General features: G+C 54.9%; 1 protein-coding gene across 8 annotated transcripts in view; it reads left to right on the top strand.

The window, feature by feature from the left end:
• The first annotated feature begins 1,813 nt into the window (after positions 1–1,813).
• The window catches only part of SLC45A3 (solute carrier family 45 member 3), a 31,373-nt gene continuing 7,941 nt past the window's right edge, over positions 1,814–25,245 (top strand). For 3 of the 8 annotated variants that reach the window (XR_009279428.1, XR_009279431.1, XR_009279427.1), the window contains exons 1-4: positions 1,815–1,862; positions 2,287–2,381; positions 22,735–23,121; positions 23,334–24,155. Coding sequence is in view for 1 of the 8 variants with exons in the window: in XM_058856081.1 (XP_058712064.1) it covers positions 22,974–23,121; positions 23,334–24,155 (970 nt within the window). In the remaining 7 variants the exon portion in view is untranslated. Of the gene's footprint in view, positions 1,863–2,050; positions 2,185–2,286; positions 2,382–8,597; positions 8,690–20,919; positions 21,040–22,734; positions 23,122–23,333; positions 24,156–25,245 lie in introns of those variants that run through there. The other 5 variants (XR_009279430.1, XM_058856081.1, XR_009279432.1 and 2 more) reach the window with 4 other exon arrangements.

Here is a 25,245-nt window from a genome sequence, read left to right as displayed (position 1 = left end):
GTATTTCTGTATAAATGGATGTATTTTGTGTCGCTCTCCCTCGCACACCATGTGGGTTTAAGCACTCACCCACCATGAATAATGTCCAGGGCCAGGTCACAAACTTCCCATAGCAGGGGCCCTATTGACATCCAATCCAGGCCATTGCAGGGAAGCACCAGCTCAGAAACCCCAAACAAACCCAGAAACTGCTCCTGCTGCGGGCCCTGCTCGAGAGGAAATGGGGAGAGAGAAAGGGATGAGAGAAAAAGGGGATTTAAAAAAAAAAAAAAAAAAAAAAAAAGAAAGAAAGGCCGGATATTTGGGGATATTTGGGGATATTTGGGGATATTTGGGGATATTTGGGGATATTTGGGGATATTTGGGGATATTTGGGGATATTTGGGAGCGGCTGATGGGGCTGATGGCAGTGCTGGGGGCTCGGGGATGGGGCTGCTGTGCCGGAGGGGTTTGGCCCCAGGGATGGGGGATCGGGATTGCAGGGATGGGATTGCAGGGATGGGATTGCGGGATGGGATTGCGGGGATGGGATTGCAGGGATGGGATTGCAGGGATGGGATTGCGGGATGGGATTGCGGGGATGGGATTGCGGGGATGGGATTGCGGGGATGGGATTGTGGGATCGGGATTGCAGGATCGGGATTGCGGGGATGGGATTGCGGGGATGGGATTGTGGGATTGGGATTGAGGGATCGGGACTGAGGGATCGGGACTGAGGGATCGGGACTGAGGGATCGGGATTGCGGGATCGGGATTGCGGGGATGGGATTGAGGGATCGGGATTGCAGGATCGGGATTGCGATTGAGGGATCGGGATTGCGGGATCGGGATTGAGGGATCGGGATTGCGGGATCGGGATTGAGGGATCGGGATTGCAGGGATGGGATTGCAGGGATGGGATTGCAGGGATGGGATTGCGGGATCGGGATTGCAGGATCGGGATTGCAGGATCGGGACTGAGGGATCGGGATTGCAGGATCGGGATTGAGGGATCGGGATTGCAGGATCGGGATTGAGGGATCGGGATTGCAGGGATGGGATTGCAGGGATGGGATTGCAGGATCGGGATTGCGGGATGGGATTGCAGGGATGGGATTGCGGGGATGGGATTGCGGGATCGGGATTGCAGGATCGGGATTGAGGGATCGGGATTGCAGGGATGGGATTGCGGGATGGGATTGCAGGGATGGGATTGCGGGATGGGATTGCAGGATCGGGATTGCAGGATCGGAATTGCAGGATCGGGATTGCAGGGATGGGGCCGGGGGACTGGAGCTGTTTTCCCTGCGGGATCGGGATTGCAGGGATGGGATTGCGGGGATGGGGCTCTTCTCCCTGCGGGGATGCGGGGACCGGGAGCGCAGGACCGGGGCCACAATCCCTGCGGGGATCGGGACTTCGGGATCGGGAATGCGGGATCGGGAACGCGGGACCGGGGCTGTTCTCCAGGAGGGGATGCGGGGCTCGGGAATGCGGGGCCGGTGTCGCTGTCCCTGCGGGGATCGGGACTTCGGGATCGGGAATGCGGGACCGGGGCTGTTCTCCCGGCGAGGATTGAGGTCCCGGGGCCGTTGTCCCTGCGGGGATCGGGAGTGCGGAGATGGGGATGCTCTTCCAGCCAGGATCGCGGTCCCGGTGTTCCTGTCCCCGCCGGTACCGGGGATGCTCTCCCAGCCAGGATTTGGGTCCCGGTGCCGCTGTCCCCGCCGGTACCGGGGATGCTCGTCCGGCGGAGCCCGGCGGGGCGGGAGGGGCGGCCGGGGGGGCTCCGCCCGCGGCAGCGCATGCTCCCTGCCGGCACAACCTGCCCTTTTAAACTGCGGCGGAGGCGCGGGCTGGGCTCAGCCCCGGCTGCCGCACAGGTACGGCCGGGCACGGGCACCGGGAACCGGCACCGGGCACCGGGAACCGGCACCGAGCCCCGGGAACCGGCACCGGGCCGGGGGCGATGCTTGGGCGCGGGGGGTTCCGGGGACATCGGGGGGGCTTTAGGGGGTCCCAGGCGCAGCCAGCACCGAGCGCTGCCCGGAGGAGGAGGAGGAGGAGGAGGAGGAGGAGGAGGAGGAGGAGGAGGAGGAGGCGCTCCGGGTCTGATGCTCCTACGCTGGAGCTGCCGCGGGGAAACAACAAAAATAAACCAAAAATAAAGCGAAAGCCGCATGTCGGGAAGCGGAGAGGGAGCAGGTGGGGCTGTGGGAGGGGGTCCTGCCCTCCCCGAGCTCCCCAGGACAGAGCCCGGAGCTCTTCCCAAATTTCCCAAATTTCCCAAACTTGCCGTTCTCGCAGGGACACCCGCGGTGACCGCGCTGCTCCGGAGATTCCCGAACGGGCGGAGAGTTTGGGGAGCGGGATGGAGCCCCAGAAATCCTGAAGGATTGCAGGTCAGTGAACCCTTAGGACACAAGGAAAGGGGAGTTTTCTTTACCTGGCTGTAGGTTCTGTTTGGGTTTGGTGCCTCAAGAGCCGTCCCTAAATGGGGATAATTCCAGGGATTCCTGGCTTCGGCAGGACTCGAGATTCCGCTGGTGAAACTCTGTAGTTGTTTATGATAAACATAAACTACCAGACTCATTTGTCTTCCCGCCGATGACAGCTTTAGGAGGAAGGGAAGAGCAATAAAATAAACTTATTAATCTTGTGCTGGAGATGGCCTGACCTGGCAAGATGCTCCATTTCCATTTTTAATGTTTCAAACAAACGCAAAATTGCAAGGGAAACACATCAGGAACAGCTTTCCTGGTGCTCACCTGGACCTGCTTTTGTCACAGCGAAAGTGGCCAGGCTCCAAATCCCATTTTTGATTTCTGTTCTGGATGTGGCTCAGGAGAGTCAGCCTTTACCTGTGTAACATGAGAATATCTCCAAACTTATAGAAATAGAACATGAGTAAGAACTTCAAAAGTACCCAAATGACCTGGGCACTGAAGTCATGCAGACACTCCTGAAAAACATGTACCAGCCTCGAAACCTTTTCTATTATTCGCCCCACCTGCAATTTTCGTTTTGTCTTTTTTGTTTTGTTTTGTTTTTAAATATGTGATGCTACCTGGATTTTCTGGCATCATCCAGAGCTGTTTCCTCCCGTGGGGAGTGGTGCTGGAGCCAGCCCTGGCATTCCAGGCTGTGCCTAAAACTCTGGATTTTGTTGCCACCGAGCTCCGTGGAAGCCAAGAGCGCTTGGATGATGGGATTTGGGATTGGGGGAGAGGGGAAAAAAAAAAGGATTAGAAATTTGATATGGATAACAAGAATCTCCAGAATTAACAGCAAATTAAATGAGAGCTTTACAGGGGATTTAAATCCCTGTATCTCGGGGTATAAACCGATTTGGGGGTTTAGGGGAGTTCTCCTTGCTGTGGCTGCTTTGGGGATGTTTTGGGGATGTTCCCCTACAAACAGGGAGTTGTGTGGGTGCTGTGTCCTCTCCACGAGGTCCCAGTGGAAGCTCCTGAGCCTCCAGGTGTCCCCCAGCACCAGGAGGCTGCTGGAATGTGCAGAACCAGCACCGTGAGTTTCATCATCCCCGGAGTAAAGCTGTTGTAGGCACCTCTGTGCGCTCCAGACAAACCCCACCAGCGTTTTGAAGGAGCTAAAACCAGTTTTAATCAGATTTTTGTTGATCTCCGTGCTGCATCCACGGTGGGAGAGGCTGGAATCACTGGGCTGATCCCTGAGTTTAAAAATACAACCCTGGCTCTACTTCATCCCCTCCAGAGTCCCTCGGAAATGATGTTTAGCGTAAACTCTTGGTAACCTTTCCCCCAAACTGTTTATTTCTCTGGAGCACTCCAGTGGCAGTGCTGGGGAGGGGAGGAGGGCTGATTTGGGGTTTTTTTTTCTCCCTGAGTTCCATCTCTTTCCTCCCCAGCCAAAGCCTCAGCTCGGAGCTCGGGGTTTTGGCTGGGCTCTGGTGGCTGCTGATGGCGTTGGGAGCTCAGACTCCTCAAAATAATTTAAAAAATCACCTCAGTGCTGTGCTCAGGGTCTGTTTTCCTCCTCTGATTCACTCATTTCGGTGCTTTTGGCACGGTGGGGGTGGCTGAGGAGCTCTGGGTTTGTGTTCATCCCCCAGGAGGGGCTGCTTGAGGTGATCTTTGAGGTCTTGCTGCCCCCTCGACTTGGCTGAGGCAACATCAAAGCAAAGCTTCACCCGCTGGCTGAAATCTGGGGAGGTTTTGGATGGATTTGGGGCAGTTTTGGATGGATTTGGGGCGGTTTTGGATGGATCTGGGGCGGTTTTGAATGGATTTGGGGCATTTTTGGATGGATTTGGGGAGGTTTTAGATGGGTTTGGGGCATTTTTGGATGGATTTGGGGTGGTTTTGGATGGATTTGGGGCATTTTAGGATGGATTTGGGGCATTTTAGGATGGATTTGGGGCAGTTTTGGATGGATTTGGGGCAGTTTTGGATGGGTTTGGGGCAGTTTTGGATGGATTTGGGGCAGTTTTGGATGGATTTGGGGCGGTTTTTGGATGGATTTGGGGTGGTTTTGGATGGATTTGGGGCATTTTTTTATGGATTTGGGGCATTTTAGGATGGATTTGGGGCATTTTAGGATGGATTTGGGGCGTTTTTGGATGGATTTGGGGCAGTTTTGGATGGGTTTGGGGCAGTTTTGGATGGGTTTGGGGCATTTTTGGATGGATTTGGGGCGGTTTTGGATGGATTTGGGGCGGTTTTAGATGGATCTGGGGCGTTTTGGGATGGATTTGGGGCGGTTTTGGATGGATTTGGGGCGGTTTTGGATGGATTTGGGGCGTTTTTGGATGGATTTGGGGCAGTTTTGGATGGATTTGGGGCAGTTTTGGATGGATCTGGGGTGGTTTTGGATGGATCTGGGGCGGTTTTGGATGGATTTGGGGCGGTTTTGGATGGATTTGGGGCAGTTTTGGATGGATTTGGGGCGGTTTTGGATGGATTTGGGGCGTTTTTGGACGGATCTGGGGCGTTTTTGGATGGATCTGGGGCGTTTTTGGATGGATCTGGGGCGTTTTTGGATGGATCTGGGGCGTTTTTGGATGGATCTGGGGCGGTTTTGGATGGATCTGGGGCGTTTTTGGATGGATCTGGGGCGTTTTTGGATGGATCTGGGGCGTTTTTGGATGGATTTGGGGCGTTTTTGGATGGATCTGGGGCATTTTTGGATGGATTTGGGGCATTTTTGGATGGATCTGGGGCGTTTTTGGATGGATCTGGGGCGGGTTTGGATGGATCTGGGGCATTTTTAGATGGATTTGGGGCAGTTTTGGATGGATCTGGGGCGTTTTGGATGGATCTGGGGCATTTTTGGATGGATTTGGGGCGTTTTTGGATGGATTTGGGGCGTTTTTGGATGGATTTGGGGCGTTTTTGGATGGATCTGGGGCATTTTTGGATGGATTTGGGGCGTTTTTGGATGGATTTGGGGCGTTTTTGGATGGATTTGGGGCATTTTTGGATGGATTTGGGGCAGTTTTGGATGGATTTGGGGCTCTGAGGGAGCCAGGAGGGAAAGGAGCAGAGGGGTGGGAGGTGGTGCTTGGGGTGAGCAGGGAATTGCAGGAGCAGGGAGACACAGAAACCCCAAAGGGGCTGAATTTCCTCTTTTTGGGAAAAAATCCCATCAGGTGATGGTGGCTCATGGCCTAGGACATGGGCTGAGCTAAAACCCAGCCCAAACCAGCTAAAACCCAGCCCCAGATCAGCTAAAACCCAGTCCAAAACCAGCTAAAACCCAGCCCTAAATCAGATAAAACCCAGTCCAAAACCAGCTAAAACCCAGCACAAAAACCAGCTAAAACCCAGCCCAAAAACCAGCTAAAACCCAGCTAAAACCCAGCTAAAACCCAGCCCAAACCCAGCTAAAACCCAGTCCAAACCCAGCCCCAGATCAGCTAAAAGCCAGCCCAAACCCAGGTAAAACCCAGCCCAAAAATCAGCTAAATCCCAGCCCTAAATCAGCTAAAACCCAGCCCAAAAACCAGCTAAAACCCAGCCCAAAAACCAGCTAAAACCCAGCCCAAAACCAGCCCCAAAACCAGCTAAAACCCAGCCCCAAAACCAGCTAAAACCCAGCCCAAACCCAGCTAAAACCCAGCCCAAAAACCAGCTAAAACCCAGTCCAAACCCAGCCCAAAAATCAGCTAAATCCCAGTCCAAAAATCAGCTAAATCCCAGTCCAAAAATCAGCTAAAACCCAGCCCTAAATCAGCTAAAATCCAGCCCAAAAATCAGCTAAAACCCAGTCCAAACCCAGCCCCAGATCAGCTAAAACCCAGCCCAAGCCCAGCTTAAACCCTGGCCAGTCCTGTGACCCCCCAGGCCGGTTGAAGCCGTGATTAAAGCTGAGTGTGGAGTCACGAGGAGCTCGTGAGCAGCTCTCAGCTCTTCCCAGGGCTGATTTCTCCGTTTCTGATTGTTCAATATCACAGCTCCAGCCTGTCCGGGTGAGATCAGGGCATGGAAACCATCAGGGAGCAACCCTGGCTTTTAAAAACCAGCAGAGGGAAGTTTTAAAGGTAATCAAACGTAGATCTGCACGATCTCACCATAAAGAAGGGGGAAAATGGTAAAATACAGAGTTTTTTCAGAGTTCTGTGCCCCAGCTCTGGGTTTTCTGAGGGTGGTGATGTGAAACCTGTCCTGTTCCTTGTGCTGATTCCATCTCATGGAGCTGCAAAAGTTGCTGGTGTGCCCAACCCTCTGAGCTGTGGAGTTGCTTGCTCAGAAAACAAAGCCCAGTGGAACTCTGAGGCCACCATTCCGTTCCTGTTTGTCCTCCTGGTGCTCCTCGGAGGTTCCCCCTCATTTGTGCCCTTTCCTCCTTGTTTTCATACCCTAAAATGTCAGTTCCTCTTGCCGTTCCCAAATATTTGCTCAACGTTTTTGCCAGCCTGCAGAAGAGGAGAAACAGACCCCTGTGAATATTGTCTGGCAAAATAAGGAGGAATTTGGTCCCAAAGGCGCCTTTGTCTGGGGGGCTGGAACACACACAGCAAGGAGCAGGTGCCTGATTTGCAGCTCTGGATGCTTTTTCCTCCTCTCTGAGCGAAAAGAAAATGATCTCAGTCCACATCCCAAGGACTGGCCCCGTCCTTCATCCAGGGAAACCTTGGGGGTTGTTGGTCTGGGGATTTCAGAGCCAACTTTTGGTGACTGGCAGAGGAATTCTGATCCTGGCCAGGGCTGGAATTCAGGATGGCCTCTGGCAAAGCCGTGAGGTTTATTTGAAAATAGCAACTTTAAACAATGCCAGGCGCTGGGGTTGCTTTGTGAGGTGTGAAAGTTTTTCCCTTCATTCGAGGGAGCTGCTCTGAGGATTTTTTTTTTTTTTTCCCCCACCTTTGTTTTGTTGGGAGCTGAAGTTCTCCGTGGTGGTTTGTCTGCAGGAGCTGGGATTTCAGGAGAAGCAGGAATATAATGAGTGCAGTGACTCCAATCCGTGCAGGTTGTCAGCACTTGGGAGATGTTCATGTTCTCTTTTCCTGGAAAAACGTGCACAGAGTTGTGGGGCAGCACGGAAATCCTGCTTTAGATTTATGGCTTGAGACTTCGGGTGAAATGGGGCCAGAAAATCCCTGGATCACTCTTTCCTTCCCAAACATTAAGAGTGAATCCCTGGATCAGATTTTCCTTCCCAAACATTAGCAGTGAATCCCTGGATCACATTTTCCTTCCCAAACATGAGCAGTGAATCCCTGGATCACATTTTCCTTCCCAAACATGAGCAGTGAATCCCTGGATCACATTTTCCTTCCCAAACATTAGCAGTGAATCCCTGGATCACATTTTCCTTCCCAAACATTAGCAGTGAATCCCTGGATCACATTTTCCTTCCCAAATACTAGAAGTGAATCCCTGGATTAGATTTTCCTTCCCAAACATTAGGAGGGAATCCCTGGATCACTCTTTCCTTCCCAAACTTTAAGAGTGAATCCCTGGATCACATTTTCCTTCCCAAATATTAGAAGTGAATCCCTGGATCAGATTTTCCTTCCCAAACATTAGGAGTGAATCCCTGGATCACTCTTTCCTTCCCAAACATGAGCAGTGAATCCCTGGATCAGATTTTCCTTCCCAAACATTAGCAGTGAATCCCTGGATCACATTTTCCTTCCCAAACATTAGCAGTGAATCCCTGGATCACATTTTCCTTCCCAAACATTAGGAGTGAATCCTGCTGGGATCTGCATGAAGAAGCTGAGGATCAGAGCTCTGAATCCCAATTCCCTGTTTTTAATTCAGGATTAATGAGCAGAGCTGGCTCTTGGGTGGGATTTGAGGGGGATGTGACCAAACCTTGACTGGACCCTGTGGGTGTTTTTATCCCTGCTGGTGATTTGGTGCCTTTCCCATCAGTCTGGGAAGGTTGGATCTGCCTCTGGAGAAGGACCCACCACTGCTCCAGGGTGTTTTCCTGTCCCTTCCCCTCTGCCAGGGCTGTGGGGTCACTTCAGTCTGGAGAGGAGAGCCCAGAGTGGTTTTTGGTCACCTGCAGGCGCTGAGGAGCATCCTGCCAGCGCTGTCACTGCGCTACCTCGCTCCGGATCCTGGCACCAATTCCCAAATTCCCCCTCTGGAGCCGGCAAAGAGAATAAAGGATTGTTGTGGTCACAGGGCCAGCGCTTCCCTGGAGCTCTGCAGCGGCTCAGAAATCCTGAGAGCACAAAGGGACCAGGAGGTGACAGTGGCAGCGGCCGTGGTGCCAGGTACCGGCTCGGGGAGTGACAGGGGACGGCTTTGTGTGGCCTCTGCTCCAGAGCTGCCTTTGGGAATGCTGGGGACAAACAATTCCTGGGGAAAAACCATTCCTGTGCCTTTGGGAATGCTGGGGACGAACAATTCCTGGGGAAAAACCATTCCTGTGCCTTTGGGAATGCTGGGGACGAACAATTCCTGGGGAAAAACCATTCCTGTGCCTTTGGGAATGCTGGGGACCATTCCTGTGCCTTTGGGAATGCTGGGGAAAAACCATTCCTGTGCCTTTGGGAATGCTGGGAACCATTCCTGTGCCTTTGGGAATGCTGGGGAAAAACCATTCCTGTGCCTTTGGGAATGCTGGGGACAAACAATTCCTGGGGAAAAACCATTCCTGTGCCTTTGGGAATGTTTGGGACCATTCCTGTGCCTTTGGGAATACTGGGGAAAAACCATTCCTGTGCCTTTGGGAATGCTGGGGACCATTCCTGTGCCTTTGGGAATGTTTGGGACCTTCGGGAATGTTTGGGCCAAGCCATTCCTGTGTGCTGGAGCAGCTGGAACAAAAAGCTGCTGTGCCCTGGCCAAGGCCCACGGAGCAATTAACGGGCCTGGAAGGGTGGCTGTTCCTGGGGATTGACTGGAGCTGGGCTGGGAGAGAGGCTGGAGCATGGAAATCAGCAGGAATGACACTGGGGATGGCTGGAGCATGGAAATCAGCAGGAATGACACTGGGGATGGCTGGAGCATGGAAATCAGCAGGAATGACACTGGGAATGGCTGGAGCTGGGCTGGGAGAGAGGCTGGAGCATGGAAATCAGCAGGAATGACACTGGGAATGGCTGGAGCATGGAAATCAGCAGGAATGACACTGGGGATGGCTGGAGCATGGAAATCAGCAGGAATGACACTGGGGATGGCCGGAGGGAGGGAGGGAAGGACAGACAGACACTTCCCAGCTCTTAAATCTCCCTGGGATATTGTTCCAGGGGGAATTCCTGCAGCCTCAGCGCTTGAGGTGCCTCCATCCAGGCTGGAGGATGAGCAGATGATTCCACAGGGCCTTTTCCATCTGGGATTTCTGGGAACAGGCTGTGCTTGTGCTGCTCGTGGCAGAGGATGAGCCTTTGGGGCAGGCAGGGAGTGCTGGTGCCCCTCTGGAAGGTTCTGGAAGGTTCTGGAAGGTGCACAGCCCATGCCAGGTGCCCTGCAACACAAATATCAGAGCCCTCTCTGCTTCCTCTGTGTCCCTCTGGACTTTACCCCAGCAAATAACGGCAGGAGGAAATCCTGCCCCTGCTCAATCCCTGACACACAAATCCCTGCTCTTTAATTTCAGTTTTCACAGCTCCTGTGCCACAAAACCCCTCAGCAGCCCTGCTCAGGGGGTTTTTCTGCAAAACCCAGCCAGCTTTCAACTTGACCCCCGTGCCTAATGAGTGAAAAGCTGATAATTTAGGGCTGATGTTCTTTCCAGGACTCAAAATAGAAGTGAGGTTCCTGTTTGGGTGGGGAGTGAGGGGGTGGTAAAAATGTCTTGCTCCTGTAGAAATGGCAGCTTTGAGCCTCGTGGTTTTGGTTTTTTTTTTTATTTAAAAAAAAGTGGAAAATTTCCCTTCCAGATATTCCTCACTGCTCTATTTTTATTTTTTTTTTGGTGAATGTTAAATCCCTGCCTGTTGTGAGCCCCTAATTCCTTCAGCTGATAGTGAGAAGGTGGAAAGGAAAATAAAAACAACAAAACTTCTGAAGTTCTCTGTCAAGACCTTCCAGCGAAAGGAAGCCATTTATTTAGGAAATAAAAATCGGATTGCTCCTTATCTTTGCAATTATCAGGCAGAAATAAAATCGTGGAATCTCCTGTTTTCAGGCCCAGTCCTTGTAGCTGTTCTGCCACGATAAGGAGAAGTCTCCCCTTGCTCCAGCAGTGATCTGAGAGCTCTCATTAACCCCGAGGGGTTGATGTGCTGCAGGCAGAGCCTGGGCAGATTTCCTGCCCCAGGCACAGAAAACTGCTTTTTTTAAAACAGCTCTGATCTGTGGATTTGGCCCTTAAAACACGGCAGAAAATTCACATTATTCCCTGCACACCTCCCCCTCTGGCAGGGGGTGCTGATGTGACAGAAAATCCCTCGGAAATTTGGAATAAACCCCCCTCCACTGCCAGGGGGGCGACTGGGAGGGTGAAAACGGGGTGGGGGACAAGGAGATCTGAGAGCAAGTCCCAGTTTAAAAACATTTAGATTTTTAGATCTGTAAATTTTTAGATTTTTTTTTCATTCCCTGTTTTTTTTTTTGCCCGTTCCCAGTGCCAAGGACAGCAGGGGAGTGTGGGGATCCCTGAGCTGTGAGTGATGGGGGCTCAGCTCTCGCAGCTGTCCCGGGGCTATTCCTCACCCTGCAAAGGCTCTTTTGTCTCCTTCAAAGCCGTGACCTCATTTTCCAGACAGAAAACAGCCAGGGAGAAACCCCCCAACCTGCCGGGGGAGGCCAGAGGGGCCCGGCTCAGAGATCTCTCAGCATCCAGCTTCTCCAAAATAACCGGGATTGTGGAACACAAAATATCCATGGAGAGATGGCCCGAGGAGCGTGGGGACCTGGTGGCTCTGTGTGCGTGTCCAGGGCTCCAAGGGTCTCCTTTGAGGAAGAACTCCAGGTCAGGCTCCCAAAATTTGCAGCCAGAGGGGTCCAGATGCATCCTCATCCCTGAGGATGTGAGGAGTTTGGGTTGTTCCCTTTTTCCCCCAGGAACAGGTTGGGGTTCAGTGGTGGGTGCTGGGGTGAAATTTGTCTGCTCTGGGCACAGTTTGGGGTCAGGGACACCCCTCATCCCTCCTGGGCACAGTTTGGGGTCAGGGACATCCCTCCTGGGCACAGTTTGGGGTCAGGAACACCCCTCATCCATCCCGGGCACAGTTTGGGGTCAGGGACATCCCTCATCCGTCCTGGGCACAGTTTGGGGTCAGGGACACCCCTCATCCCTCCCGGGAACAGTTTGGGGTCAGGGACACCCCTCATCCCTCCTGGGCACAGTTTGGGGTCAGGGACACCCCTCATCCCTCCTGGGCACAGTTTGGGGTCAGGGACACCCCTCATCCCTCCTGGGCACAGTTTGGGGTCAGGGACACCCCTCATCCCTCCTGGGCACAGTTTGGGGTCAGGGACACCCCTCATCTGTCCTGGGCACAGTTTGGGGTCAGGGACACCTCTCATCCATCCCGGGCACAGTTTGGGGTCAGGGACACCCCTCATCCCTCCTGGGCACAGTTTGGGGTCAGGGACACCCCTCATCCCTCCTGGGCACAGTTTGGGGTCAGGGACACCCCTCATCCATCCTGGGCACAGTTTGGGGTCAGGGACACCCCTCATCCCTCCTGGGCACAGTTTGGGGTCAGGGACACCCCTCATCCATCCTGGGCACAGTTTGGGGTCAGGGACACCCCTCATCCCTCCCGGGCACAGTTTGGGGTCAGGGACACCCCTCATCTGTCCTGGGCACAGTTTGGGGTCAGGGACACCTCTCATCCCTCCTAAACTCCACAATTTGTTCCTGCCCTGCTCCAGCTGCTCCAGGATTTGGATTTCCAGCCTGGTGCCCAGCCTTGGCCTCTGCTCAGACACCAGAATTGTCCTTCCCACCCCAAAACCTGGGACTCCTCTGCTCCCGTGGCTGTCACAGGGTTTGTCACAGCAAACCACAACTTCCAGTTTCTCTTCCCATTTTCCAGGGGCTGCTGGCTCCCTGTGACAGAGGGGAAAACATTGGCTGCTTCTAACTCAGAAATTCTGTGTCAGGGTTTGGGTTTGCTCCTCTCTTTCCCAGCCCTGCTTTGTTGGGGTGAACAATTTGTGATCAGCATTTGTGATCCCTGCTCCGCTGAGGATTCTCCCCAAAAATCCCAGCAGTGGGAGCCCAGGAAATCCCTGCCCAGGAGAGGGAGGGTTCAGCCCTCGAAACAGGGGCTGAGGAGCAATTCAGGGATCTGCAGTGGAAGGAAAAGCAGATTCCGAGTGTTCCCGGGGTTTTGGTGAAGGTTTTGGTGAGGGTTTTGGTGAGGGTTTTCTGAGGGTTTTGGTGAAGGTTTTAATGAGGGTTTTAATGAAGGTTTTCTGAGGGTTTTCTGAGGGTTTTGGTGAGCATTTTCTGAGGGTTTTGGTGAAGGTTTGGTGAGGGTTTTGGTGAGGGTTTTCTGAGGCTTTTGGTGAGGGTTTTGGTGAAGGTTTTAATGAGGGTTTTGGTGAAGGTTTTAATGAGGGTTTTGGTGAAGGTTTGGTGTGGGTTTTCTGAGGCTTTTGGTGAGGGTTTTGGTGAGGGTTTTGGTGAGGGTTTTGGTGAGGGTTTTGGTGAGGGTTTTCTGAGGGTTTTCTGAGGGTTTTAATGAGGGTTTTGGTGAGGGTTTTGGTGAGGGTTTTGGTGAGGGTTTTGGTGAAGGTTTTGGTGAGGGTTTTGGTGAAGGTTTGGTGAGCGTTTTCTGAGGGTTTTGGTGAAGGTTTTAATGAGGGTTTTGGTGAGGGTTTTCTGAGGCTTTTGGTGAGGGTTTTAATGAGGGTTTTGGTGAGGGTTTTGGTGAAGGTTTTAATGAGGGTTTTGGTGAGGGTTTTGGTGAAGGTTTTAATGAGGGTTTTGGTGAGGGTTTTCCGAGGGTTTGGTGAGGTTTTAATGAGGGTTTTAATGAGGGTTTTGGTGAGGGTTTGGTGAAGGTTTTGGTGAAGGTTTTGGTGAGGGTTTTCTGAGGGTTTTGTGAAGGTTTTAATGAGGGTTTTGGTGAGGGTTTTGGTGAGGGTTTTGGTGAGGGTTTTAATGAGGGTTTTGGTGAGGGTTTTCCGAGGGTTTGGTGAAGGTTTTGGTGAGGGTTTTGGCTCTGCTTTGCCGTGGAGATGCCCAGGGCAGTGCTGCTGTTTGTGCTGGGGGTTTGGGGACGGTGGAATCCATCTGCATTCCCTGCAGGGACCCTTTGGATGCTCCCCTACAGGTGCAAACCTTCACAAGCCTCACCTCTGCTGAGGATGCATCCGTGGGGCCAGCAGGGCACGGCAAACCCATCCCAGAGCCCCAAATTCCCTCTCTGTAAAAAAACTGTATTTGTCCTAGTTTAGGGCAAATTAAGGAGGAAAACTCCAAATGGGGATTTCCACAGGGAAATGACCCCTCCCCACCAACTGGTCCGGGAAAGGGAAAAAAAATTCCTTGGAGAGAAGTGGAAAAAGCTGTTTATTGAACAGAAATTGAATAATATTAAATAATAAAACCTCTTGCTGTTGGATGGGATGGCAAGTCTAGGAAGAAAAGTCCTTTCCATGTGGTGTAGCTCGGTTCACTCAGGTTCTTATCAGTCCCTCTGGTGCTGGAAAGTTCCGGGGCCCAGGCCCCGGTGGGCCACAGGCGTGAGCTCCCGGGGTTTGGCTCCTGGGGTGTTCAGTCCAGAGCAGGCTTGCACAGATCCAAAAAAAGGAGAAAATAAAGGTCCAGGGAACTCCTCTGCCTCAGCTAGCTAAAACTAACTAAAAACCAGAGAGAAGCTCTGTCCTGCTGTCTGTCCGTGCTGCAGACACCACAGTCCAGCAGCGAGATGTGTGGCAGTGATGTTTTTTTTCTTTAACACAAACTGCAGCTTCTTCTTCCCCCTCTCTTGCTCTCAGAGCCAGTTTTAAAGGTGCAGAACTGGGGGTGACTGGGATGCCCAACATCTCTGCAGGCTCTGGGGAAAGGGGGGCTCTGAGCCACCTGTTGGCTCCAGCCCTGGGGACGCCGCTGCCCTTTTTAAGTGTCCGTCTCTTTTTCCTTGCTCCTCACTTCCCGGGATTCCCTTTACAACCAGCCCATTGTGCTGCGGGCTCCAGCAGCTGGGTGGAGTGTTTCAGGCTCAAGTGTAATTTCAGTGCCTTTAAAAGCTTTTGGAGGGCTTTTTTTTCTTTTTTTTTTCCCTTTTTTTTTTTTTCCCCCTGAAGAGGACAGCAACGCCAACAAGGGATAATTTGATGGATTACTCTGCGGGGCTGAGGGGCTCTCCTTAATCCCCTTTGTGGGGCTGTTTGAGGAGACGCTGAGCAGAAGCCCCCAGCCCCAGGCAGAGAAAAGGCAGCTCAGCAGGGTGGGTTTTACACTCTGACACATAAATACAGGCCCTGGTCATGTGCTGCCGGATATAATCTGTGCCCGTCCCCACGCCGGGGAGAAGGGGGCACCTGGAGGGGGCTGGTTTTATTCCCCCTTTCCAGTTCAATTTACATTTTGATTCTTCTGCTGAAAAAAAAAAAAAAAAAAATGAAAATTATAATAAGTGGAGAAGAAAGGCCGGGGGAGAGGTTGATTTGGATCAAGTGCCAGGGGTGATGGGCACCGTCTCGAAACAGCAGAAATGAGTGAAAAGCAGAAGCAGATCATCTCATTTCCCCTCCCGCCCCGGAACGGGGGCTCCTCTCATGAATAAAAGCAAGAGCTTGGGTCGTGCAGCAGCAAAACAAAGCTGGGGCTCTGCCCTGGAGCCAGCCAAGCTTGTCTGGAGCTCTGGAGCTGCCTGCAGCAGAGCTGACACCGGCGCAGGGGAGCGTGACCGGCCGGGCTGGGGCTCTCAGGGCTGCAGAGCTTTTGGCTGTGTGGGTTGGTCTGGGTGTGTTGAGGAGTTGGGGAGGCTTTGATGGGTGAAGTTTGGTGAGTCCTGAGCGGGGGAAGCGCAGCACAAACCCCAGAGTGGCTCCTCCAGCCTGGGCTGGGGTGATCAGGACTGATCCAGGCTGGACTGGGGTGATCAGAACTGATCCAGGCTGGGTTGGGGTGATCAGAACTGATCCAACCCGGGGGTGATCAGGATTGATCCAGCCCGGGTTGGGGTGATCGGAACTGATCCGGGCTGGGGGTGATCGGGACAGATCCAGCCTGGGCTGGGGTGATCAGGGCTGATCCAGGCTGGGCTGGGGTGATCAGGACTGATCCAGCCCGGGCTGGGGTGATCAGGACTGATCCAGCCTGGGCTGGGGTGATCAGGATTGATCCAGCCTGGGGGTGATCAGGACTGATCCAGCCCGGGCTGGGGTGATCAGGACTGATCCAGCCTGGGCTGGGGTGATCAGGACTGATCCAGCCTGGGCTGGGGTGATCAGGATTGATCCGGGCTGGGCTGATCAGGACTGATCCAGCCTGGGGTGATCAGAACTGATCCAGGCTGGGCTGGGGTGATCAGGATTGATCCAGCCCGGGCTGGGGTGATCAGAACTGATCCAGCCCGGGCTGGGGTGATCAGAACTGATCCAGCCCGGGGGTGATCAGGACTGATCCAGCCCGGGCTGGGGTGATCAGGACTGATCCAGCCCGGGCTGGGGTGATCAGGACTGATCCAGCCCGGGTTGGAGTGATCAGGACTGATCCAGCCTGGGGGTGATCAGGACTGATCCAGCCTGGGCTGGGGTGATCAGGGCTGATCTGGCCTGGGGGTGATCAGGGCTGATCCAGCCCGGGCTGGGGTGATCAGGATTGATCCAGCCCGGGTTGGGGTGATCAGAACTCATCCAGCCTGGGCTGGGGTGATCAGAACTGATCCAGCCCGGGCTGGGGTGATCGGGACAGATCCAGCCTGGGCTGGGGTGATCGGGACAGATCCAGCCTGGGCTGGGGTGATCAGGATTGATCCAGGCTGGGCTGGGGTGATCAGAACTGATCCAGCCCGGGGGTGATCAGGACTGATCCAGCCCAGGCTGGGGTGATCAGGATTGATCCAGCCCGGGTTGGGGTGATCAGGGCTGATCCAGCCCGGGTTGGGGTGATCAGGATTGATCCAGGCTGGGCTGGGGTGATCAGGATTGATCCAGCCCCGGTTGGGGTGATCAGGGCTGATCCAGCCTGGGCTGGGGATCCCTTTGCAGCTGAGCTGGGCTTCACTGGGGCTCAATGCCCAGCAGCGCCGAGCTGAGCTCGTCTGTGGGGTACCCCTGATGAACTGAGGGTCACCCCAACCAGCCCTGGCCCCTGCTGGACTCGGGGTGTCCAGTTCCAGGTGTGCCCCCAGCTCCAGCTGTGCCCCCAACCCCAGGTGTTCTCAGCTCCAGCTGTGCTTCCAGCTCCAGCTGTTCCCCCAGCTCCAGCTGTGCTTCCAGCTCCAGCTGTTCCCCCAGCTCCAGCTGTTCCCAGCTGTGCTCCCAGCTGGCCCGGGCAGCCGCGGGGGAAGCCCAGGGATGCTCTGTCGTGGCCCTGGGCTCCCGTCTGTCCCTCACAGCTCCACGGGTGTCACTGCGGCCTCTGCTGGGGCAGGAGGGGGAGGAGGAGGAGGAGGAGGAAGAGGAGGCCTGGCTGGATGTGGGAGGAAGGCTCTGGCAGGAGCAGCTGTTGGCCAGAGGAGGGTGCAGGCTGTGGGGCAGAGCTGTGCTGTGTGTGATGTTCTCTGGGATCAGGTTAAAGCATCCCTGGAGCTGTTGGCTCGGCTCCCCAAAGCAGTGGGAGGTACCTGGGTGAAGGACAGGCAGCACAGAGCTGCCTCCACCCTGGCAAACATTCCCAAATGGAATTGCTCTCGGCTGCCTGTGCCAGGGATCCCTCCGTGCCTCAGAAGGGCCTGGAGAGCTCGGGATTTTAGCCCTGGGAGCAGCAGGATCCCCTTGGAGGGGCGAGGCAGGAGAGAGCTGCCCCCCAGCCCCGGCAAATCCAAGGTTTCCCAGTGTGGAATTTGGAGTTGCCATCGGGAACGGCCCTTCCCGTGGCTCTGGGAGCTCCTGCAGCATCTCCATGGATTGAGAGATCCCGGCTGCCCTGGGCCACCAGGGAGGGAATCCCAAAGCCACGGGAGGGAATCCCAAAGCCGAGGGAGGGAATCCCAAACCCAGGGGAGGGAATCCCAAAGCCGAGGGAGGGAATCCCAAAGCCAGGGGAGGGAATCCCAAACCCGAGGGAGGGAATCCCAAAGCCACGGGAGGGAATCCCAAACCCGAGGGAGGGAATCTCGAACCCAAGGGAGGGAATCCCAAAGCCAGGGGAGGGAATCCCAAAGCCAGGGGAGGGAATCCCAAAGCCAGGGGAGGGAATCCCAAAGCCAGGGGAGGGAATCCCAAAGCCAGGGGAGGGAATCCCAAAGCCAGGGGAGGGAATCCCAAAGCCGAGGGAGGGAATCCCAAAGCCAAGGGAGGGAATCCCAAACCCACGGAGGGAATCCCAAACCCGAGGGAGGGAATCCCAAAGCCAAGGGAGGGAATCCCAAAGCCAAGGGAGGGAATCCCAAACCCACGGGAGGGAATCCCAAAGCCAAGGGAGGGAATCCCAAAGCCAGGGGAGGGAATCCCAAACCTGAGGGAGGGAATCCCAAAGCCGAGGGAGGGAATCCCAAACCCAGGGGAGGGAATCCCAAAGCCAAGGGAGGGAATCCCAAAGCCAAGGGAGGGAATCCCAAAGCCAAGGGAGGGAATCCCAAAGCCAAGGGAGGGAATCCCAAAGCCAGGGGAGGGAATCCCAAACCCGAGGGAGGGAATCCCAAAGCCAAGGGAGGGAATCCCAAACCCGAGGGAGGGAATCCCAAAGCCAGGGGAGGGAATCCCAAACCCACGGGAGGGAATCCCAAAGCCAGGGGAGGGAATCCCAAACCCGAGGGAGGGAATCCCAAACCCGAGGGAGGGAATCCCAAACCCGAGGGAGGGAATCCCAAAGCCAAGGGAGGGAATCCCAAAGCCATGGGAGGGAATCCCAAAGCCAGGGGAGGGAATCCCAAACCTGAGGGAGGGAATCCGAAAGCCAAGGGAGGGAATCCCAAAGCCAAGGGAGGGAATCCCAAACCTGAGGGAGGGAATCCCAAACCCGAGGGAGGGAATCCCAAACCCAGGGGAGGGAATCCCAAACCCGAGGGAGGGAATCCCAAACCCAGGGGAGGGAATCCCAAAGCCAGGGGAGGGAATCCCAAACCCGAGGGAGGGAATCCCAAAGCCAGGGGAGGGAATCCCAAACCCGAGGGAGGGAACCCGAAAGCCAAGGGAGGGAATCCCAAACCCGAGGGAGGGAATCCCAAACCCACGGGAGGGAATCCCAAACCTGAGGGAGGGAATCCCAAACCTGAGGGAGGGAATCCCAAACCCACGGGAGGGAATCCCAAAGCCAAGGGAGGGAATCCCAAAGCCAAGGGAGGGAATCCCAAAGCCAGGGGAGGGAATCCCAAAGCCAAGGGAGGGAATCCCAAACCCAGGGGAGAGAATCCCAAACCCGAGGGAGGGAATCCCAAACCCGAGGGAGGGAATCCCAAACCCACGGGAGGGAATCCCAAACCCACCGGGGTCTGCTCTCCCCGGAGAGGATCTCCAGCAGTTGCTGCTCTTTCCCCAAGGGTGGAAACGTGGAGTTAATTCAGAGAGCCCAAATAACTCACCCCTCTCCCCTCCCTCTCCCCGTGAATGGGGTCAAGGAGATTTGGGAGGGGAGGGGGTCAGGAGAGGTCAGGTGGGTTTTCCATGGCATCCCGAGGAGCCTGCCAGAGCTATTCTCCATGGTGCATTTCCCTTTCAGCGCCGCTGAATGAGCGCTGAGAGCTGTGAAAGCTCCCCCAGCTCGCTCCCCTTCAGCTCTCCCCCACCCCTTCTCCCAGAGGGCTCCCAGGGAATTCACAAAGAGCCCCTGGGAAGGTTGGAGATGGAATGTTTGGGGTTGTGAGAGGGAAGATTTTGCCTTTCCCTCTCTCTGGGTGCCAAACCTGGCGTGGGCAGGGAAGGGGAGGATCAGTGCTGGGGGTTGGAGCAGCCCCACCTGAGCCAAGGGATTTCCTTTCCTAAGGGAAAGAGGCAGCACTGACAGGTCAGAAATATTTAATAATATTTAAAAATATTAATTATTAAATATTTAAAAATATTTAATAATAAAACCATATAAAAATATTTAATAATAAATACCATAAATACCATATTTAATAAATATTTAATATTTATAATATTTAATATTTTATTTAATAATTATATTATATTTTATATATTTATATATAATATATTATATATATATTATATATTATATTTATTTAATAATATTTAATAATAAAACCATCAAGTGGTTTGGGTCGGAAGAGGTTTAAAATCTCATTTTGTTCCACTCCCATGCCACGTGCACCATCACCTTCCACCATCCCAGGATGTTCCAGCCTGGGCTTGGGCACTTCCAGGGGTGGGGGTCGCCAAATTTTCTCTGGGAAACTCATTCCAGTGCCTCAGCAGGACATGGATTCCTCCAGGAATAAATCAGTTTTTTCTCTGCCATGTAATTTTAATTTTGAAATAGCCAGCCCTCACTCTTCACTCTAAGCACTGCTGAGATGTGATTTCCTCTAGGACCCTGTGCTGGGAAGATTTAGGAGATTGGGAGGAGGAGAATCCTCTTTGTGTGTGTCCATCAATGCCCTGCACCTTTTCCAGGTGTTTTGGGGTTGTTTTTTTCCTAAAATCTTCCCTGGCTTCATCCTCTCCTCTGCCTTTGTCCAGCACCGCTCTGCTCCTGCCCTGGACCCGCCCTCCCACCTGGCTGCCAGGTGAGGCAGCCTCCAGGAGTTGATCTCCTGTTTCTCTGCAGGGAAAGGGGAGGAAAAGTTGTGTTTGTGAGCTTTAAAAACAACCCAGGAGGCCCTGGAGATGCTTTGGTTTCCCCCAGGGAGGGAGAAGGAAGAGCAGCTGATGTCCCGTGGCACGCCAGCTCCAGGAAAAGCCCCACATGTGGCTCCCTTCTGCTCCCAAGTGCAGGAAACATCCAAAAATCCCTTTTTTTAGGGGCTGCTGTTGTCTTTGTCAAGGTGCTCCTTGAGCAGCAAAGGACAAATTCTGTTCCTGATGTGGGAATTTGGGGAAACTGAGGCTGGAGGGGAGAAGTGCCAGGGTCACCTGGACCTGTGAAACATCTCCAAAATCCCTCTGGGATGGGCAGGGAGCTGCTGGAATCTCCCAGCTGGGGATGGATTTTCCTGACTCCTTCCATGCCAGAAACAGATAAATCCCCCTGGGAAAGGTTGGATTTGGGGTTTGAGGAAAGGCTGTGTGACCTTGCTGGGGCTGTCACTCAGGGCCAGCCTGTCACCTGCAGAGCTGCAGGGACCTGGTGTTGGTTTAAAAAGAAAACACCAACCCCTCGTCCTGAATCTGCACCACAGCCCAGCGAGGGAGGGTGATAAATACAAAATCAGGGTTTTTTTGGGGGGTAGAAGTCAGGTGTGAGCCCAGAGCTGGGGTTTCCTCAGGGCAGCTCCCTTTGAGGGGGTGCCAGCAGCGTTTGCTCAGCCCTGAGCGAGGGGCCCGGCTGTGTGGTGTCAATAACTCCGCTGTTATCAGCAAAAAGGGAGGGCCCTGAAACCAAACCTGTGCTGGGTTCCACCTCTGCTGCCCTGCAAACACTCAGCTGTGTGCACCTGCCAGGAACCAGGTGAGTCCTGGCTCCCTGAGCCTCCCAAACCTCCCTTCTCCAGCCCCTCTGTCCCCACAAATCAGCAGTTCAGGTGATTTTCCTGCTCAGCGCTTTTCTGTGTCGCTCTTCTGTGGGAAAAATTCAGAGTAATTAATGGGTATTGGGATAAAGTTCATGATCTGCTGCGATTTTAGCCGCAGCTTTATTGCAGTTGAGACTTCTCTGGCTGTTTGTGATTATTGCTCCAGGGATTTATTTTCTCGTTAAAGCCCTCTGAGGGTGTGGAGAGGGAGGAGAGGTCTGCTCTGGGAAATCCAGCTCTGCCTCCACACTGGAATCCTCAGGCAGGTGAACAGATCCCTGCTGCCTCCCCAGTGCTCTGGCACAGCACTAAAAGGGAAAAAAAACCAATTTTTAATCTGTGTGAAGCAACTTTTGGGGTTTATTTGGGGATAACTCCCCCTCTCTTACAGCGGACACTGCATCCCCCGCCGAGGGCCGGCTCTGAGCCGTGGTGGCTCGGTTCATTTTGTGACTCTGGGTTTGTGCTGCTGGGGCTGGAATTCCTCCTCCCAGGGCTGGGATGCAGCTGGGCACCCTCCTGAGGGAGCCAGGCTGACACATCCTGTGTGTGAGCCACATCTGGGCAAGGTGGAGGGATGCTCCGGAGGGATGCTCAGCCCTCCTGTGGCTCCCGAGCCTTCAAAGCCTCTGGTGCTTGAAGCAAAATCGTTGCTGTTCCCCCTCTGTTTGACCTTGGGCAAGGCGTTTAAATGTGGAAAAGAGGGATCTCCTGTGAGGTGAAGGGTCCCAAAAAGGGAATAATTGGAATTTATCGAGCAGCACCGGCAGCTCCCGAGCTCAGCAGTGGCATTTCTCCACAGCAGCAAGAGGCAGGGAGCGATGGCTGAGCCTCATCCCCACCCTGCCAGCCTCCCCCAGCCACCCCCTGGAGGGTTATCAGCTGATGGTGACACGGGGAGAGAGAGAAAAGTGACAAAACCGCCCGGTCTGTACCTGCCAGCACACACCGGGGGGCTCGGGGTGTCACCAGGCCACTGCCCCAGGAGCTGGGAGCAGACCCTGCTGGGCTGGCTGCTGGGGACCCCCGAGCTCCTGCTCCCTCCTGCCTCAGCCCCTGCCCCGTCCCCTGGCCTCTCCCCTCCGGAGAAGCCGGAGAGAAGCGAGCAGGGCAAATAAATGACTCAGTCTAATGAGTAAGGTAATTGCCATTCGCTGTTAGATGAGGCTAAAGTGGGTCAGGTTTGTTTGTGAAACTCCACGGAGGCACCATCTGCTCCCTGTGCCCCATCCCGGGGGCTGGGGGTGGGATTTGGGTGGAATTGCTTCCCTGGGAGCCTGGGGAGCAGCGCTGGGGGTTGTGGTGGGCTCTGGGGATGGCCCCGTGTGGCTGCAGGCGCTCCCCTCATCCTTGCAGGGGGCTCTGAAATGATTTCCCTGGGAGAGGAGACCCCCAAATCCTTTCTGCCATCTGGGAGAGGTGGCTGGACAGGATGGAGAGGTCATCAACCCTCCAAACCCTGTCACAAAGCCTTGTGAAGACAAACCTGGCACCGACGGAGCTTTCACCCTTTAACCTGCCCCTCTCCCAGAGCCCGTTGGGACGGGGACTGTCCCTTCCAGCAGTGACACATCCCTGTGGCCCCTGGATTTCCCCCGTTCCTCACTGTGTTTAACGCTCTCTCCCCACAGCCTGTGAGCAGCAGGGGAAGCCTGCAGCAGGATCCCTGCCCGGGCTCCCCACATCCCACCAGAAGAGGAAGAGGAAAAGACGGTTCCTTCGCTGTTGATAAAATGGGAAGCAGCATCTCGCCAGCACCCCGCGAAGGGAAGCTCCAATCCTTGCCTGGGGGGCATCCCTGGGATCTGTGCAGCTGGCAGGACACGGCCCTGTGCCACTGAGGGGTGGGGACAGCGTGGCTGGGGACAGCATGTCCTTCCAGAGCCGCCGGAGCCAGCTGCTGCTGGTCAACTCGCTGACCTTCGGGCTGGAGGTGTGCCTGGCCGCCGGCATCACCTACGTGCCCCCGCTGCTGCTGGAGGTGGGCGTGGAGGAGAAGTTCATGACCATGGTTTTGGGTAGGCAGCTTTGCTCACCTCTCTGAGGTGTTTGTGGGGTTTTTTTTTTGTATTCCAAACCTTGCGGTCTGGAGGGTGGGGGTGAGGAAGGGCGGGGAGAGCTGCTCCCTGCAGGGGACCCACTGAAACCTCCCAAATTCCCGGAACATCCCGTTTTTGGGGGCGCAGGCAGACCAGCCGTGTCCTTGTGACATCCCGTGTCTCTTTCCCAGGGATAGGCCCTGTCCTCGGGCTGGTTTTTGTGCCTCTGATCGGCTCTGCCAGCGACCACTGGCGCAGCAGCTACGGCCGGAGGAGACCTTTCATCTGGCTGCTGAGCCTGGGCGTGCTGCTCAGCCTCTTCCTCATCCCCCACGCCAGCAGCCTGGCCAGCCTGTGTGCCCTCAACCCCCGGCCTCTGGAGATCGCCTTCCTCATCCTGGGCATCGGGCTGCTGGATTTCTGCGGCCAGGTGTGCTTCACCCCGCTGGAGGCCCTGCTCTCCGACCTCTTCCAGGAGCCGGACAATTGCCGCCAGGCCTTCTCCGTGTACGCCTTCATGATCAGCCTGGGGGGCTGCATCGGCTACCTGCTGCCCGCCATCGACTGGGCCTTCCTGGCGCCCTACCTGGGAGGCCAGCAGAGCTGCCTCTTCAGCCTGCTGGCCCTCATCTTCCTCGCCTGCGTGCTGGCCACGCTGTTTGTGGCGGAGGAGGCGGCTCAGGGGGATGTCCCAGAGGGGCCAGCGCTCAAGGACGCGTCCCCCAAGGTGTCCCTGCCGTGCAGGTGCTGCGGGCTGGCGCGGGGGTCGTGGCTGCTGCAGGGCAGGCAGGTGCTGCGGGCGGCCAGGAACGTGTGCGCGCTGCTGCCGCGGCTGCACGGCCTCTGCTGCCGCATCCCCAGGGTCATCCGCCGCCTCTTCGTGGCCGAGCTCTGCAGCTGGATGGCTCTCATGACTTTCATGCTGTTCTACACGGATTTTGTCGGGGAAGGGCTGTACCACGGCGTGCCCAGGGCCAAGCCGGGCACGGAGGCCAGGCGCCGCTACGATGAAGGTGAGAAGCGAGCCGGGTGTTGTTGCCGCTGAAGATGAACAGGTCGAGGTGTGGTGAAAAGAAGGGAAAGTTTATTTTTCCCCCCAGGATTTATAGGCTCCTGACCACGGCCAGGGATTGGATGGTCAGGATAACACTTTCTCACTGCACTGGCCATGAGAGATGCCCATCACAAGACGTGGAACAGAAAGAATGTACACATATCTATGTTTACAGTTACTGTCCTGGGAAAGTCTTTAGAAAAACTCAGAAGCTGAGTTTTTAGGGTGACAGGGTGTTCCCTGGGATGGAAACATTTACTGGGAGCTCGGGATGGGGCTCAGCTCTGTTGGTAATGCAAAAAACAACGAAAAAAAAGCTGCAGCAAGCTTGGCTTTCTGTGGAGAGGTCGGGCAAGAACGTTTTCCTGTGGCTCCCAGAGCTTGGGAAACATCTCCTGGTTCTTCCCAGCACGGATCTGGCAGGGCAGCCTGGCTGGGGCTGGGCTGTTGGGTGGCAGAAGCAGCAGGAGCAGGATGGAGCTGCCTCTGACACTCCTGGCTCTGCTCTCGCCTCCTTTCCCAGCGAGGGCTGAGGGTGCTCCCCATCCTGGGGGTGCGGATGGTGGGGAGCAGAACCGGGCTGTGCTCTGGAGCGGTGAGCTGGGATTTGGTTCTGGTTCTGGGAGCTCTCCAGCAGCTTTCCCAGCTCTCAGCCCCCTCTCCATTGCTTTAGTGCTGCCACATCTGCCCCAGCAGCCCTTCACCTGCTCACAGGTGTTACCTGCAGTCCCCTTTTGGCTGCTGCCTTGTGCCAGAGCCTCGCCTCCTTGCCAAACCACCCCTTCCCTCTCCCTAATCCATATCCTTTATCCTGGAGGCACCTTCCTGGCCCTCCTCCTGCAGTTTTCCACTCGGAGGGCCCTGCAGCACACTGCCCCTTTGTGCTGGGTGTCTGTTTAACTTCGAGGCAGCTTAATTATTATTTAACACTTGCACTGTTTAGCTGCCGGCAGGTCAGCCCTCCATTGTGCCTCCCGTCATAGAAACATGTGTTGAGTAATGATCCCCGCTCCAAAGAGTTAATGGCTTTAATTCCCTGAAATCTGAGC

The sequence above is a fragment of the Poecile atricapillus genome, chromosome 23, assembly GCF_030490865.1.
Source record: "Poecile atricapillus isolate bPoeAtr1 chromosome 23, bPoeAtr1.hap1, whole genome shotgun sequence".
Taxonomy (NCBI): Eukaryota; Metazoa; Chordata; class Aves; order Passeriformes; family Paridae; genus Poecile; species Poecile atricapillus.
Note: the sequence above shows the minus strand (reverse complement) of the source record. Positions and strands in the feature narration are given on the sequence as shown.